Consider the following 15,970-nt stretch of genomic DNA (forward strand, 5'->3'; position numbering starts at 1 on the left):
GGTTCAGATTAAGAGATGGTGTCCCTGGTTTGATCCCTGGGTGGGGAAGATCCCCTGAGAAGGGAAAGGCTACCCACTCCAGTATTCTGGCCTGGAGAATTCCGTGGATAGTCCATGGAGTCACAAAGAGTTGGATATGACTGAGTGACTTGCACTTTCAAGAGGTGGTATGGTTGGTGGTAAATTTTACTGGGTTGAACTATTAAAAATTGATCACTGTTTTTGGCCCACAAAAGTTTCAATCTAATATATCACCATATTCTAAGTCAATGGCTACTGGACATTACCATTTGGACAAAAGTTCCAATGCTGAATTAGACTAAAATTCTTATTTGATAAGAGAACAAAAAAGTATATGAAAACAGGTATTTATTATAGAACAATGTCTAAAAATTAATTAAAGGCTTAAACAACAACAAAAAACATAATTCTATACATTGACATTGACTTTGTAGCATGAAAATACTTAGGCCGAAGAGGCAAGTTTGTTCTTGATGAATTAACATATAATAAATTCTCATGACATGATTCCAAAATATATGTATGAACTGACTTGACATGTTTATAAACATAAGGGCAATTTAAACACTGGTATTAGTTTTCATGAGTTCAATTTAAGGTCAGTGACTGGGGAGTTATATTAAAAAAAAAATCTGAGATAAAATATTCTTTAGGAAGCTACCACATACCTATGTACATTTGAAGACCAAGGGTTTAAAGTCCACTCTTGATGAACACCGTTAAGCAAAGGATGTATAACATCCATCACATGTCTGTTCCCAAAACAGCATGTTTCCAAAAGTATACATTTCTTTACAAATACACATTATGACATTAATAACTATAGAGGAACCTACAGAGTTGAGTTCCAAAATATGCTCTCATCCCTGAGCCATAGCTTAAGGCCTCCACTTTAATCTTGGGGCTTTAAGAACATCTTCTTTGCTTTAATTGGTTTTATCTCTCCATTTTCATCTTCTTCGTAAATGGCACGGTCTCTTTTCTTGGCAAACTTTTTCCCAATTGTCCCCACCAAGGTCTCATATCTGTTAAGATGATAAAACAAAACAAGTTTAGTTTCAGATAAAAAAGGAATCAAAACTTGTCAAGAATATCAAACCAAATACACAACAAAGAATAAGAAAAACCAAAACTAGGATTGAAAGAAATAATCTGATTTAAAATTCATGAGTTTCTCTGTGAACAATTCTTTTTTGGTTCTGCATTATCCTAATAAATTAAGATGCATATTTTAAAATATGTATTAGAAGCAGCACTAGAAATTAGCCCTCAGCTGCCAGCCTGTGACAGGTATGAATCCACCCCAGGTCATGTTAGAAAAAGCAGGAAGCCCCCTTTCTGCTGGGGTTACTCCCTTCAAAGGCAGGGCAGACCCATCACTGGGCGGGAGGAGGGTAAGCATGAGTCAGCGAATGCTGGGCTCAGATTATAAACCTGGTCTAAGGTAACACTTACCTTCTAGCCATTTCTTCATCTGACACATCGAGCTCCACTGTTTGCTCTTCATCTTCTTCTGTTTTGTTCTTGGCGTTCATCTGAAGCATTAATTTCTGAAAAAAACACAACGGTGGTGACTAGCAGGGCTGGAAAAAGCTTGTTAAAGGAACTAGTGTCAGACACATTTGAAGGTAGACACAGAATCTACAGGACTAGCCAAAACTTATAAGGGAGTCTCTGTAAAATTTAACCAACTTTATTCCACAATATGTTGATATAAGCCAGCTCTGAATTAAAAATAAGACAAAGCCTCAGTAGATTAGACTTCCTGTTAATGAGTTCAAACGGTATTTTAGATTAGAAATGTATTAGTTACTTCTGTCTGAAGCAGGCACACTGCTAACACACTGCAGTGAGTGGGGGAAAGAAGTGGCAAACTTCAGGCATCCTCTGAACTTCCCACTTTTGAGCCAAATGGGAGAAACACTGCAGTCTGGAGTAATTTTAAACGCAGCTTTGGTGGTAGCTGGGGAAGGAGAGCAGCGCAGTGCTGAAAGAGCTGGAAGGCTGGCGCTGGTGTAACGGTGGGGGGCCCTCCTCACCCCTTAACATGAGGGAGGATAACACACTGATGCCCACATGATGTCTGTATGCCACGGATCTTTCCTTGGCTTCTTTTTCTCACATTAATGTTTTCTTGACAGGTATCCACCAACAGACTTAAAAACAGTATCCTCTTTACCAGAAAGGTGGGACCAGGAAAGGAAAGCAGAAATCACTGTTGACTAGCTTTTCCAGCGTTTAAAGGACTGAAGACGAAGCAGTCTCAGTACAAGCTCTGTGGGGGCACAGACTTTGGTTCCCTGCTGCACTTCCAGTGCCTCCACAGGGCTGATGCACCACAGGCACACAGTAAATATTTCACTGAATAAACCCCATGGCAGGCATCCCTAGAAACACACAGAGACTATGAAATGTGTCCTAAGTACATCCCGCTTGTAATAAAGTAAGTGTTCCCAAGTTGGTATCATTCTTTTTATAACCAGGTACACTGAACTTTTCTCACAATTTATGACAGCTCAGACCTGCACGCCAAACAGTTCAGAACCTTTTCCCAGAGAGAATATATTCAGTGTAATAGAGTGCTGGTAATTAAAGTCACTTTCTAATAGCGTCCCACATCAAATCTGGAGGGTCAGATCAACACTATTCCCCACTGCATCACTTTGGAGTCCCTGCCCACCCAATACCCTGGTCTCTGGGCATCATTCGCTCATCATCTTTGTTATCTTTATCTTTTACCCCCCTTGCTCTCATTCTCTTCCTAAAGTTTTCAGCAGGCCAGAACAGGAGATATATTAAAAACAAACACTTCTAGTGTTGATTTTGTGTAAAGTCGCTTTTACCACTTTAATTAGCACACCCACTCAAAAAAAGGAGACAAAGGAAATCAACCTGCAGTCTTTATAAATAAACACTGGTGTTTAGTTTGGCTAACTGTGGTTGCTCCAGGCGTCCTTAGAGAACCAGTTTTCGACCAGGGATGATTGTGCTCACCGGGGCGCCCCTGGCAACATCTACAATGTCTGGACACAGTTCAGGTTGTCACAACTGGAGTGTGTATGTGTGTGTCTAGTGGGTAGGGGGCAGAAGTCAGGGATATTGTTCAACATCCCACAGTGCACAGGAAAGCCCCCACCACAAAGGAAATTCTAGCCCCAGTGTCGACAGTCCCAGGACTAAGAAACCGCAGCTTCATGAGATAGTTACCGAACGAAAGCTTTGTATCACAAACCTCCATTTGGTTGGCTAACTACTGATAGGAGAGCTTTCAATATCTGAGCCCGAGTTCCAATAATTATTTGTTAAATGGACAAGTCTGTGCTTCTCTACAAACCCGAGGCAGGAAGATTAAAATAAACAGCTCAGTTATAAGGTGAATACTTCCTTTGAAGACAAACTTTTTAAAGAATCACTTAAAAATCTATTTACAAGCTTGGATTAAAAGCTGTCCATTAAAAAGTCAAATCATTCAATTTTTAAGTAACACTTTTTCCATTAGAAAAGATAGATTTATAGATGCCAGAAAATAATTTTTCATAATGGTATCAGATGAATAAAATCCTGACATTCCTGTAAAAGACCTGAGCTAAAATTCTAATACTTACAGTGGCACTGTCAGGGACTGTATACTGCTAAATTAAATCATCTACTCAATTCTAACACAAAACTAGACTGCAATGCCTGCAATTTTTAAAAATAGCTACGGCCATATTTCAAGACTTGTTATTTTCTATATAATGAGGAGAAATGGTATCTGTTGGGAAAAAACCTAAACCCAATCATTAGCAGAAAAAATTCAACTGGAAAAATTTTAAATCTGAAGCAATTATATTTAATACCTCAACCTCAGGATTAAATCCTCTGAATGACATTCTTCCATAGAGAAGATCTTCACACAACAAGAAACTCTGCTCTTCTATAATGAAACTCCTAAATGAGAAAATAAACCTGTATTAAAAGCATGTCTACTTGTAGCAAAGCACAGCAAATAAAAGTCAAGATTTCAAATGAAAAATACATCTTATGGTTCTCAGTGGAATCAAGGAAAAATACACTAAGCTTTCTAACCTAAGGTTAGAGATAAAAACAGATTGCTTTGGTCAACAAAAGCACTGTGAGGCAAGAACAGAGGGCACCTGAATTTTCCAAATGTAAAGTGAAGTTTCCTTGATGTTTATGCCGCCCCCCAACCCCCAGTTTTTTATTAAATTTGCAGAAATCAGTGTCCTAGGTAGCTTTAAGTGAGTGTCTAAGTTGGAGCTCTCAGCTATAAATAACAACGACTAATGTTGGATGACTTAAGCAGAGCAGTAGTTTACTCTAAGGATACAGGGTCTCTTACAAGACACTGGGAGAGCCAGATGAGCAGGACTGGAAAATGAGCAGAAATAAGAGTGGCTAGGTGGCTGACCCCACACCAAGATCATCCAGGTGAAAGCAGCGCTGCTACTGAGAGGCTTCAACACTGGACACCACAGAGGGCATCCGGAAAACAGGACGCAGGTGTGGATGTTTCAGTGTCCGAAGGGATTCTCCCATGAGTCACCAGTGCATAACCCCCATCCCAAGTGAGCACATCCGACTGCAGCACATGTTCTCCTGAACTTTTTGTTCAGTATTTCTCATAAACTTGAGATTCCCCTTCAACTGGCCAATCTTGTTTCTTGTCGAGTGCAGGTGAGAAAACATCACGAACGTCTCAAGTAAATCACCTCCCTCAGGAAAGCACCATTCACACGCATTTAAGCATTCACTTAAGTCAAAAGATGGAGTCACGGAAGGACCAGTGACCCCTCAGAGGGTTTTCTCATGCGTTTCTATTGACTCAATAACATTAGTATGAAAAGGTGGTTTTTATCTACAAGAATAGTTTCAATGATGAGGGACACTCATGGAGCTAGCAAATAAGGGAAATATTCTAAAATGTAACTGAAAACATTCTGCATTTTAATTTTCCTGTTTTCATTAATCAGAATCCGTAACTTTTAGAGCTAAAACACATCCAAGAAATTATCAATTTCGTTGATTATTGCAGATGAGAAACTACTGCTCAGGAAAAAACAGACACCCCTGCCTAGGGCCACAAATAACGAGCACTGCGAAACAGGGCAAAAACTCACTGCTGGGGAACAAGTCTCTGTGGGTCTCCTTCATTTCCGCCCACCTGTGAGTGAGGCACTAGATGTCCTTTCGTTCTTTTCAAGGATTACATGCACAGTGAAAAGCTTTGAAAGGCTGAGCGACTATCTCCCTTCTCCTGCTGGAGCAACACATAGACTTGCTTTAAGGCTCAAAATAAGGATACTGCCTCCTCTGGGGCCAAAGGCAAATCTGTTTGCAGTTCAGTATCAAAGACTCGGGGCCCGTAAGCTCAGGACTTCTCTGTTCTGCTGTTAACCTACTGCGGGTACCATGTCATCCTCCCTGGGATAAGAGGAAATGATGCCAAAGTGATGCTCAAGCTGCTTGCTGTGCTGTGAGTAATAAAGTCCTCTGTCTCTGACTCAGAACTCTCCTGCCTTCCACCAGTATCCCTGAAACTGTAGCAGGCTGGCTTGTCAGTTTGCAAGTAGGGTCAGTCTCAGACCTCACAGTTCTTTAAGTTCACCAGGCCACAATATATAAGCACAAGAAGCACAGCAGCCAAAAATACTTTTTAAACATCATCCTGTGGCCGGCGAGTCATTAAACTGGCTATACTCACATACTCTAAACCACAGCACATCCTTTGGAGAAAAACATGGCAACAACAGAGCAAAATCTCTGATCTGGTAACTTCCACTTCTATACTAAGTATCAGGTTCCCTGGTAACAGACTCCGAGATAAGAGTTCTGCACAAAAGTTTCACTGGGGAGTGCTGGCTGGGAGACACCCCTCTATGGAAGTGAGGGCTACAAGACTGGGCTGAGGGAGAAGCTGATTTGCAGCGTGGCTACACCGAGACCTCAGCCCCTACAGGGAGCTCCAGAGTTAGGAAGCTCTGCAGGTGTTTCAAGCTGAGGCAAAGCAAGCAGGTCTTAATCCACCTACATAGCCTGGTCACTGGCTAGGGGAGGCATGCACACTGAACAGTCCTAATGGTCATCACTGAGTTACACTCCAATATAGCTGAATGGCAACCTCTAGACTCCCAGAGCATATACACAATGAAACCTCCAGCTTCAGGGAGATCGGTAACCCTTTGGAATAATCCAGGTGGTACTACCAAGTAAACGTTCACAAACACAAATGAGCAGAAAGAGTGGTTGAATTTCCTAATGCTGAAATACAAGGAAGCACATATACTGCTAACACTTTGGGCTTTACGCCTGGCACTGCGGTCACTGCTTCACACCTACTGTCTCATTTACTTCTCATATTATCACACCCAATATACCAATGGCAAGAGACAGGTCCAAAAGCTTGTCTAAGATCACAAGTAAGCAAGTGGCAGAGGCGGGCATCAAACCCAGGTCCGCCTGTCTCCAGAGCCCATGCACCAAATTAGCCAATCCATCCCACTTTCTGGGGTGTTAAAGCCCACACACCTCAGCAACATGTCATCCGGTCTACTTCGCACCTCCCACAGCCCGCACCATCAGTGCCTTGGGAAGCTGCTCTGAATGTAACACATGAACGGCTTCCTTCCATAGGCTTACCTGGGCTGGCTGTGCCCTCAGATAAAGATGGCGACTCCTGCAACATGCTCCCTCCACACAGCCCGTCTTCAGATTCAGCAGCCACTCCCCACCTTGACCCCCCAGGCCTGGGGGAAACCATCTCTACTACACAAGCCACCGAGGAGCCGCACTGTCCACAGCTGCTTCCCTACTCCTGCCCACACTTTGGTGGTCTCTGTTATACGCGCCTCAAATTACCCAACTGGACAGCTTCTTCTCTTCTAGCTGATGTCCCAAACTGATCTTCATTTCTAAACATAAATATGACACTGAATGATGGCAAAAGGTTATTATTAATATTTACTGCTATGATCTGAAAGTTCGTGTCCCCCCATAAATTCATATATTGAAATCCTAACTCCCAAAGATGAGGATATTAGGAGGTGAGGCCTTGGGAAGGTGCTTAAGTCATGAGTGTGGGACCCTCATGGATGGGATCAGGGCCTTAGGAAAGACCCCACAGAGATCCTCAGCCACTTCTACCAGGTGAGGATACAGCAAGAAGGTGCTGGCTCTGAGCCAGGAAGAGGGCCACCATCAAAACACGATCAGGCTGATATCCTGATCTTGGACTTCCAGCTTCCAGAGCTGTGAGAAATACATTTATGCTGTTTATAAGCTACGCAGTCTGTGGTATTTTGTTATAGAACTTGAACAGACTATGTCACATACCTCCCTAGGAAAGGAGTCTAAAGGTCATTTTCCTGGGACTAATATGCTATGTTGGGGGTGGGGGGAAAGAATACTGACAACAAGATACAAACGGTCTTGCTTTTCATTAAAAATAAGTAAAAAAAAATACATCTGGAATACTCTTGAGCAAGTTTAGCCAAGGCATAAAATTAAATTATACCTCCTTACTGGTAACAGTCCCTTTCCTACCAATCCCTGCTCCCAAATCTGTACCACCTACAGCGTCATCTTCTCCTTCCTCACTGACATCTTGCCTTCTCTGAGAAGCAAGAGAAAAGCAAGCTGAGAAGTAAGCAGAAAAAACAAAGTACTTTCCTTCTGTCCCTCCTGGTGGGATGCACTTTCTATCTTTAGAGAAGGATGTTTAACCTCCCAAGAAAGTCTAGAGAAGATTAGCCAAGCAAACAATGGACAACAACTGCGTTAGAAAGAAAAAAATAAATTATAAGGTATGGAAAGGGAAAACATAAGTGTGTCTGAAGACAATAAGCAGCATCTTTAGTCATTTGACAAAACGTAAGTAAAACTACCATACCACAGAGGCTATCAAGGTAAGAAAAGAATCAAGGAGAAATGATAAACAGCTTTCAGAAACACTTAGAAAAGTTAACTGATGATGCGAATCACCACTCCTTCATCAAAAATTTATCATGCATCAACCAAGCTTAGCGGTGGAAGAGAAGTGATCTAGTGTGTTATCCTGTTTCAGTAGTAACTATCTGGTGACCCTAAGCAATTAACTCTCCCTTAAGCTTCAGTTTCCTCAACCATAAAATGGGTGGAATGATGGTAGCCAGCTCTCAAGTTTGCTGTGAGGATTAAATAATTCAGAGACATAAAGTGCTTTGCCCAGGTCCTAGTATATACATTAAAGACTCAATAAATGTTAGCTAAATGACTGGTATTAATAGTAAAAATTAAAAAGAAAATAAACAAAACACTCTTGACTTTACAAAGCTCAATCTATGGAGAACTCTGTTACTGAAACAAAACTGGAGAGACTTGAAGTACACATATAATCTTCAGAACTTAATACAATAGAGAGCACATTGCAGATTTTCTTAAAAGGTCCCCAGTTATCTCCAGAGACATATGGCTTAGATTCCTTTATTCTAAATAAGGAATGTAAAAAAGAGAACAATGTTGTAAATGATGGCAAGCATCAATAAAAACATATAAATGCAAGTAGAACTCTTACAGACTTAATGATTAAAAAAAATATTTGCAGGGCTAACTCAAGAAACTGAATAGATGGGTTCATGGGTTTTATGTCACTGGAATGATGAATCACATTTACAGAGATGTGAACTTCCAATGTATCATAAAAAACCTACTCTTTCTCTTTCAGCTCAGGCAAATCCAAGTACCAGTGCTCTTCACTAATGATTTTCTTTTCTTCCTCTTCTAGTTGTTTCTTGGTCTCCGAGTCCAGTCCCCTTTGCATGAACTGTCAAAACATAACAAAATCAGAGTCAGCAACTATTTCCCCCAATAACCTCATTTCTCTGGGAATCCCATCTTAAGGGTGGGGGTGGGGTGACCAAACATATTAGCTGACCAAGACAAGAGGACTTCCAGTACACTAGAAAATAAACAAGCCAGTACTAAATCCTCAACCCTCTCATTCTTGCTCTATATTCAGCCCTGGCTGAACAGCTACACTAGATAAGGAGACCTAAAGCAGCTGCTCCCTTGCTTCTCATAGGATACCCCACTTTATCTGTATACCCTGTGTCTCCTGCTCTTCTGCCAGAAGGCTTTTTGTCGGCAATGGCCAAACTTGCTAGAGAAGCTGGGTAATTGTTTCTCTCTCCTTTGCTTCAAGTGTCTAGTTTCGTGTTCCCCAACCGCCCAAGCAGGGTTAGATAACTTTTTAAAGTTAACTTCTTCCTTCACAATTACAGAGTCAGATTGTTGGTCTGAGCCCTAAGCAGTCAGCATACCTTCATTTGACGTATTCCAAGACTAAAACAACTGCTAAAATCTTCCCAATGCCTGCTTTGCCAATATACTTCTCTGAAATTTTCATGATTACAAACCATAAGCAAAGAACCCCCTTTGTTTACTGAAGATCCAAATTTTGCTAATACATATCAAAGAAGTACTTCAGAAATGATTAATTACTCTACTACTCACCCTCCACCCTCACTTGCCCTATCCATCCCAGGTTATACTCCAGCTCAACTCCACTCACCTCTTGCATATGCCATTTACTCTCCAATGTTTCAAAACATTATTTATGCCCTGCTTCCCTTCACTGCAAATTCCATTATTCTGTAAACAAGACATTTAGCAGTTTGCATCCAGATGGTGGTGTTCAGTGACAAGCAGTACAGAGCTGTACTGATAATTAAGAGCAGGGGCTTCAGAGCCAGACTGCCTGAGTTTAAGCCCTGTCTACACTTATTTATAAACTGTGTAACTTTGGGCAAGTTACCTACTTCTTGTTTCAGGTGCCTTAGCTGTAAGAGAGGGGTAATAATCGTATCCACCTCAATCGGTTATTATGTGGCTTTCCTGCCTTATAATATGCAAATCACTCAGTGTCTAGCACACAGAGCTAGAAATGTTCGCTAATAACATTACTTAAGTATTAAGGCTTACATGTTTCTCCTGTATTAATTCCTGTATTCATTTTATCTACCCGTGTCCGCACACCTCATATGAAAATCAATGTCTGAAGTTGGTGACATAACTTCACTTTCACCTCAATTGTTAAAATTCTCTGTTCCCACCACCACTGAAAGCCCTCACCCAGATCATCAGTCCTCGCTGGTCGTTATGACTGTAGTTTTGTCGGGTCTTTCTGTCAGCAATGTATTCTCCACAGGACAGTGAAAGCAACGGTAAAAACTTAACCACAGCTCCTGATACTCGCCCCGGTGCTCAATCGCTTCCCAATGCTCACAAGATAAAGAAAAAAAATTCATAATCTGGCCTAAAACTCCTTCCTTGCATGCTGTGATTACTGGCTCCTTTTCCAGGCCCATTTCTTGCTACTTGCCTTCCAGACAGACTGAATGACCTTTAGTTCTCTGAAATTACGGATTTGGGGTGGGGGTTGCCTTACCAACTTCTGAACTCGCGTATCCCGCAGTCTGTGCCGCTCTGTCCCCCACTCTCCCACCTACCCTTCAGTGTCTACTTGATGCCACTTCCCGCAGAAACCCAAGTAAGTTCCAGGGGCTACGGCGCTTCTAGCACCACTGCACTGAGTACACTATATTTTAAGTGCCTGCTTACGCGTCTGTCTCTCCTATCCGACCGCCGGTTTTAAGAGAGAATCCGCCGAAATTTATAATCCAGTTCCCGGTGCCTAAAGCAGAGCAGGCGCTGCTCCAGTGAATGAATGAACCCGAGAGCTGTATGTCCTCCGGGGCTTCTCTAATGCCCTGTACGCCCGCCGCCTCGGCTCCAGCCAGGTCGGAAAGACGGGGTATCCCCACCGCCCGACCCGCCTCCCTCGCGTCCCCGCACCTTCATGCGCAGCAAGTTCTTGGACAACTTAGTTTTGCGCTCGGCCGCCATACTGACTCGCACCGGGCGCCGCGGTCTGCAACTGGACCCACCGCGCACGCGCGATTCTGCGTGTGCGTCGGCGCCCTCATACGTAGCGTGCGTCGTCCCGCCACGTCGGCCCCGCCCCTGTTTTTCGGGAGTCGAGTTGGCCCGCGCTTTTTGCTCGTCGCTTCAGAGACCATTTTCCTCAGGAGGTGCTCTCTTCGTGAAGAAGCCCATGGTAAACACGGCTGCCAGCAGGAGTGAGAGCGACTTGACGCCGAGAGAGAGGGAGAACCCAAAGCGGCCGCTGCCTCAGGAGGCCGTAGTCCTGGGCGCCGTCGGCCTTCCCTGAGGGCTTCGATTGGTCCCCTCAGGGCTGCGCACCGGCCTCGTGCCACCCGCCTTACGGGCCCCGTCTGGCCGCGTGTCGCCGACCCAGTTGCTCTGGTGAGACCTTTGAGACAGTGGCCACACCAACCATTCCCCCTGGACCGTTTCTTTGAAGTGTTTCTAATGTGGCTGGCGAGTTTCCTGTGGCACTCCACGTGTAATAAGTTCATTTTCCTGATAACCCCATGGGGCCGTCATTATCCTTTTGTTGCAGTTGAATAAACTGAGGTACAGGGAGGTTCCAGAACCAGCCCAAAGCCAAGGTGAGGGAGGTGGAGGTAAACCCAGGCAGTCTGGCTGCCGAATGGCTTTTACAGTGTCAAATCCACCTGTTGACTGGAGTGTGCGTCTTTAAACCTAAAGTGGCCAGTTAAATAGGAAGAATAGGGAGAGGTGTATGTCAAAGACATGAGCATGAGAACATGACCTTATTTTCATAAGAAGAGTTAAAATAACTTTGCCAAGATGATAGTTTTAATGCTGCGCCTTACCACCTAAACACAGTTTTCACGCCATTCATAGCTGCCACACTTTGAAAAACACCCATCCTGATAGCTCTTCGGCTGATAGCGTGCACTATATAATGAGTTACAGGTACCGCATGTCTTTTATTTTTTATTTTTAAAAAAATTTGATTTTTAATTTTATATTTTATTTTTTCCCCTGGGAGTGTGTATTGCTTTAGTTGATCCTCCTAAAAACTCTAAAGTATTGTGGTCCTCATGTCGTTTGGGAACCTGAGGCCCAGAGATTAAGGGACTTAACAGAGTTTACACAGCTAGTGAGTGTTAGAGCTAAGATTGATCACAGAGCTGACGCTTGAATGAAACATAGTCATTCCCTGGCAAGTTTTCTTAGAGGAGAAAAAAAAGTCATTTTAATATGGTAAGTAGGTATAGAAACTGACTCATTCGTGTCTGTGTGTGAGACACTGGGTTCATCTCTGAGCTACACTGATGCATAAAATCACATGACCTGTCTTTGCTGGAGCTGACTATCTGGTGAGAGCCATGGCAGAAAGAAAAGGATGATGTGTTAGAGGGACTTTTAGGGTGACATTAGATAAGCTGATCTGGGATTGCTCTTGTCAGATGATAGTGCCTATACCTGGAAGTTGGAAAACAAATTGTATGAAAGATTGGAGGTAGAGTGTACCAAAAGGAGGGAATAGCAACTGTGAAAGTCCTGTAATGAGAACAAGATGAGTTATCATAGAGTTACCAAGTGGGAATAGTAGAGGTAATCACATGTTATGGGCGGAATTGTGTCCCTCCAAATTTCATCAGAATTTTGTTTCAGAATGTGGCTGTATGACTTAGAGAACGAACTTATGGTTGCCAGGGGGAAGGATAAGAGGAAGGGATAGGGAGTTTGGGATGACATGTACACGCTGCTGGATTTAGAATGGTTAACCAGCAAAGAGCTACTGTACAGCACATGCAACTCTGCTCTGTTATGTGGTATCCTGGTTGGGAGGGGAGTTTAGGGAGAATGGATATATGTATATGTATAGTTGAGTCCCTTCACTGTTCACCTGAAACTATGCCAATGTTATTAATCTACTCCAATATAAAATAAAAGATTAAAAGAAGGTGGCTGTGTTTGGAAACAGGACCTTTAAGGAGGTGATTAAATTAAAATGAGGCCCTTAGGGTCGGTGGCAATCCAATCTGACTGGTGTCCTGATAAGAAGAAATTTGAATACACAGGAAGATACCAGGATTGCGCATGTACAGAGGAAAGACACAGCAAGAAGGTGGCCATTTGAAAGGTGAAGTCGCTCAGTCGTGTCTGACTCTTTGTGACCCCATGGACTATAGCCTACCAGGCTCCTCCCTCCATGGGATTCTCCAGGCAAGAGTACTGGAGTGGGTTGCTATTTCCTTCTACCAGGGGATCTTCGCAACCTAGGGATCAAACCCAGGGGTCCCGCATTCCTGGCAGATGCTTTAACCTCTGAGCCACCAGGGAAGCCCAGAAGAGGTCTCAGGAGAAACCAAACCTTCATCTCAAACTTCGAGCCTTCAGAACTGTGAGAAAATAAAGTTTTGTGGCTTAAGCCACCTGGTCATACTATTTTTTTATGACACCAAATTAGTTCTCGATTACAATTATAATAAGAGCCCTACGTGAAAAATATGGAACTCATGAGAGGATACAGAAAAGGCATCTAAACAATTCTGGCCTGGAAAAGGAAGTTTGCTTAAATGTGTGACATTTGAGATCTGAAAGGGAGAGGAGTTAGCCTGAGGAAAAGCCTTCTAGTCATTTAGTTTTGTGCTACTATAATTCCCATACATCCACAGAAAACTTATCTTGCAGAACTGAAATGCTACTCATTGAACAAAAACTTATTCCCTCTCCTCCCAGCAAACTATACTACTTTCTGCCTCTATTAATTTGATTTCTGTTCAGGATTTTGAAAGAGGCTGTGAGAGCCACGGTGAAGAAGTGATCCATTCTGCCATCTGCATCCAGGCATCCAGGAAATAGCTGACTATGAACACTGTCTTGAAATATAGGCACATGTCTTGTCAGATTTAAGAGGGAAACAATTCCTGAAGAAATAAGAGCATATGCACACCAGCTAAGGAAGCTAGAAGCTCTACACTTCCCCTCTGGATCTCTGTTGTTACCAATCTATTTGCACACTGGATTCTGATTCCTTTTCCTGAAACACTGGCTTCATCATGGTCACTCTCCTACTCCACAGTTTACAGTGAATATTGTTGTCTGAGGGATAATAGTCAAATTCCTCAACCTTCAAAATTAGGCATTTTTATTTGATATAGAAAATACTTACATTTAAAACAAATCCTCAAAGCCTCTACCTATCAAAATGTAATGAATGAAAAGTGGTTTAAGAGTAATAATGTAATTTTAACTTTGAATTAAACTTGCAGACAGGGAAGGTAACTCCTTAATCTCTCTCTGCTATTGAACTGTAGAATACAGAGGATGGGTTTCACGCTCAATAATGTGTTAACCTGTTTTAGTTACACAGCCAAAGAAACATCATTTGGGGGGAAGAGGTATTTTCATAGGTTTTCACACAATTCTGAATCCTTTCATAATGGAATTTGTTGGACGAGTGAAAACCTCCAATTACTTCAGTTACTAGACCCATTAAGAAAAGGTTCCTGAGTCTCGTCTCTTTGGGAGCAGATCATTTCTAAGGCTATGCAGCCCAGTACAGTAAACCTATGATTAATATGAGCACTTGAAATGTGGCTAATGTGACTGCATAATGGAATATTTGTTTAAATTTAAAAACTATAGCAGTGTAAAATATTTTCCTGTTTTACACATTTTATTATTTTGGCAGGACTGTATTTCACTTTAGCCTGTCTATGTTGAGATGTGCTATAAGTGTAAAATATATACTACATTTCAAAGACTTGGAAGGAACAAGAGTAAAATATTTATATTTTTTGTATTGATTAAATGTTGAAATAAGAGTTTGGATGTATTGGTCTAAATAAAACCTAACATTAAAATTAATTTCATCAGTTTTGTTTTTTTAGTGAGTCTGCTAGAAAATTTAAAATTATATATAATTTCTTTTACTATTGTATTTCTTTTTTCTTTTCTCTTTTATGCTCTCTCTCTCCCTCTCACTCCTTTCTTTTTATTTCTTTCTGTTAGCTTTTGTTCTTTTGTTTTTTTGCAAGTACCAGAAATTGATCATGGCTTATTAAATAAAACGGGGATTTATTGGAAGGACATTTCTATTAGTTTATAACAAGGCTGGAAGAAAGGGCAAGTTAAAAGGACGGAAACCAGGGCAGTGCAGGTATCTAGGAAGTGGGAATTAGTGTCACTGCAGGAATAATGAGCATCAGATGATTGCTGTGGGATTTTCAAATTTTCATAGCCAAGGAGAGAATCTCATTGAGTCTTAGGTAAGAGAGGGCAAGACCCGATTTATAGTCCCTTTAGGACTATACACAATGGGGGAGGGTAATTTTTTAAAGAGAAATTGGGTGTATAACCCAAAGAAAAGATAATCATTGTAATAGCCCAAACAGCAAAGCCAAGGTTAAGTATCTATTTGAGGCAGGAAGGAAGAGAGTTCCCTTGACACAGCCATGGAGGACAAATAAAGAGCATCAGTTGGGAAACTGACACACACATCAGATCTATTATTTCTCACAAAATGTTTTCCCTATTGCTGCCAAATCTTACTACTTTTATATGAGTAACAATCATAGACTCCTGTTTTTTCTGCTGTATGCCTTTTTCATTCTTCAACAAATATTTTTAAATATGTCTTATGTTCTTGGCCCTTTGGTAGGTGGTAGGGAAACTACCTCTTCCTAATGGTACGTTGTAGACAAGGATATAGGTCTTAAATGCTGTCATTGAGATAAGACTTATTGCAGGAAACCTAATCTGGATTTGAGGAGCTTGGAGAGTCTTCCTTGGGAAAGGGAAACCTAAGCTGAGACCTCAAGATAAATTAAGCGAAGGGAAAGGGGCAGGAGGAATGAAGGAGGTATTTAATTCTGATGGAAGTTTTTTTCAATGATGGCAATTGTGTAAGTGACAAGTGTGGAGAGGCAAGCTAGGGCCAGATCTCAAAGGCCATGTGTTAAGTCAGTAGAATTTTGAAAGTTCCTGTGAAGCTATTAAACTGTTTTACCAGGACAATGGCATCATTTCAGAATTGCACAATAGAATTGTGTTCATCTTAAGACCACTCTGA

At 41.9% G+C, this 15,970-nt stretch overlaps 1 protein-coding gene across 1 annotated transcript; it reads right to left on the bottom strand.

The window, feature by feature from the left end:
* Positions 1 to 484: 484 nt before the first annotated feature.
* MPHOSPH6 (M-phase phosphoprotein 6) lies at positions 485 to 10,957 on the bottom strand. Its single transcript, XM_052656453.1, has 5 exons — positions 10,852 to 10,957; positions 8,709 to 8,821; positions 3,861 to 3,951; positions 1,477 to 1,571; positions 485 to 1,046 (listed from the first exon to the last, which is right to left on the bottom strand). Exons 1-5 carry the CDS (start codon positions 10,900 to 10,902, stop codon positions 914 to 916), a joined length of 483 nt encoding a protein of 160 aa, XP_052512413.1. The 5' UTR covers positions 10,903 to 10,957; the 3' UTR covers positions 485 to 913.
* Between the last annotated feature and the right edge of the window lie 5,013 nt (positions 10,958 to 15,970).

The sequence above is a fragment of the Budorcas taxicolor genome, chromosome 18, assembly GCF_023091745.1.
Source record: "Budorcas taxicolor isolate Tak-1 chromosome 18, Takin1.1, whole genome shotgun sequence".
NCBI classification, from domain to species: Eukaryota; Metazoa; Chordata; class Mammalia; order Artiodactyla; family Bovidae; genus Budorcas; species Budorcas taxicolor.

Coding starts and splice junctions, on each gene's coding strand:
- MPHOSPH6 (XM_052656453.1), bottom strand. CDS start 10,902: ATGGCGGCCGAGCGCAAAACTAAGTTGTCCAAGAACTTGCTGCGCATG. Junction 8,822..10,851: donor AGAACTTGCTGCGCATGAAG/GTGCGGGGACGC, acceptor ATGTTTTGACAG/TTCATGCAAAGGGGACTGGA. Junction 3,952..8,708: donor CCTGAGCTGAAAGAGAAAGA/GTAGGTTTTTTA, acceptor TTTCTCATTTAG/GAGTTTCATTATAGAAGAGC.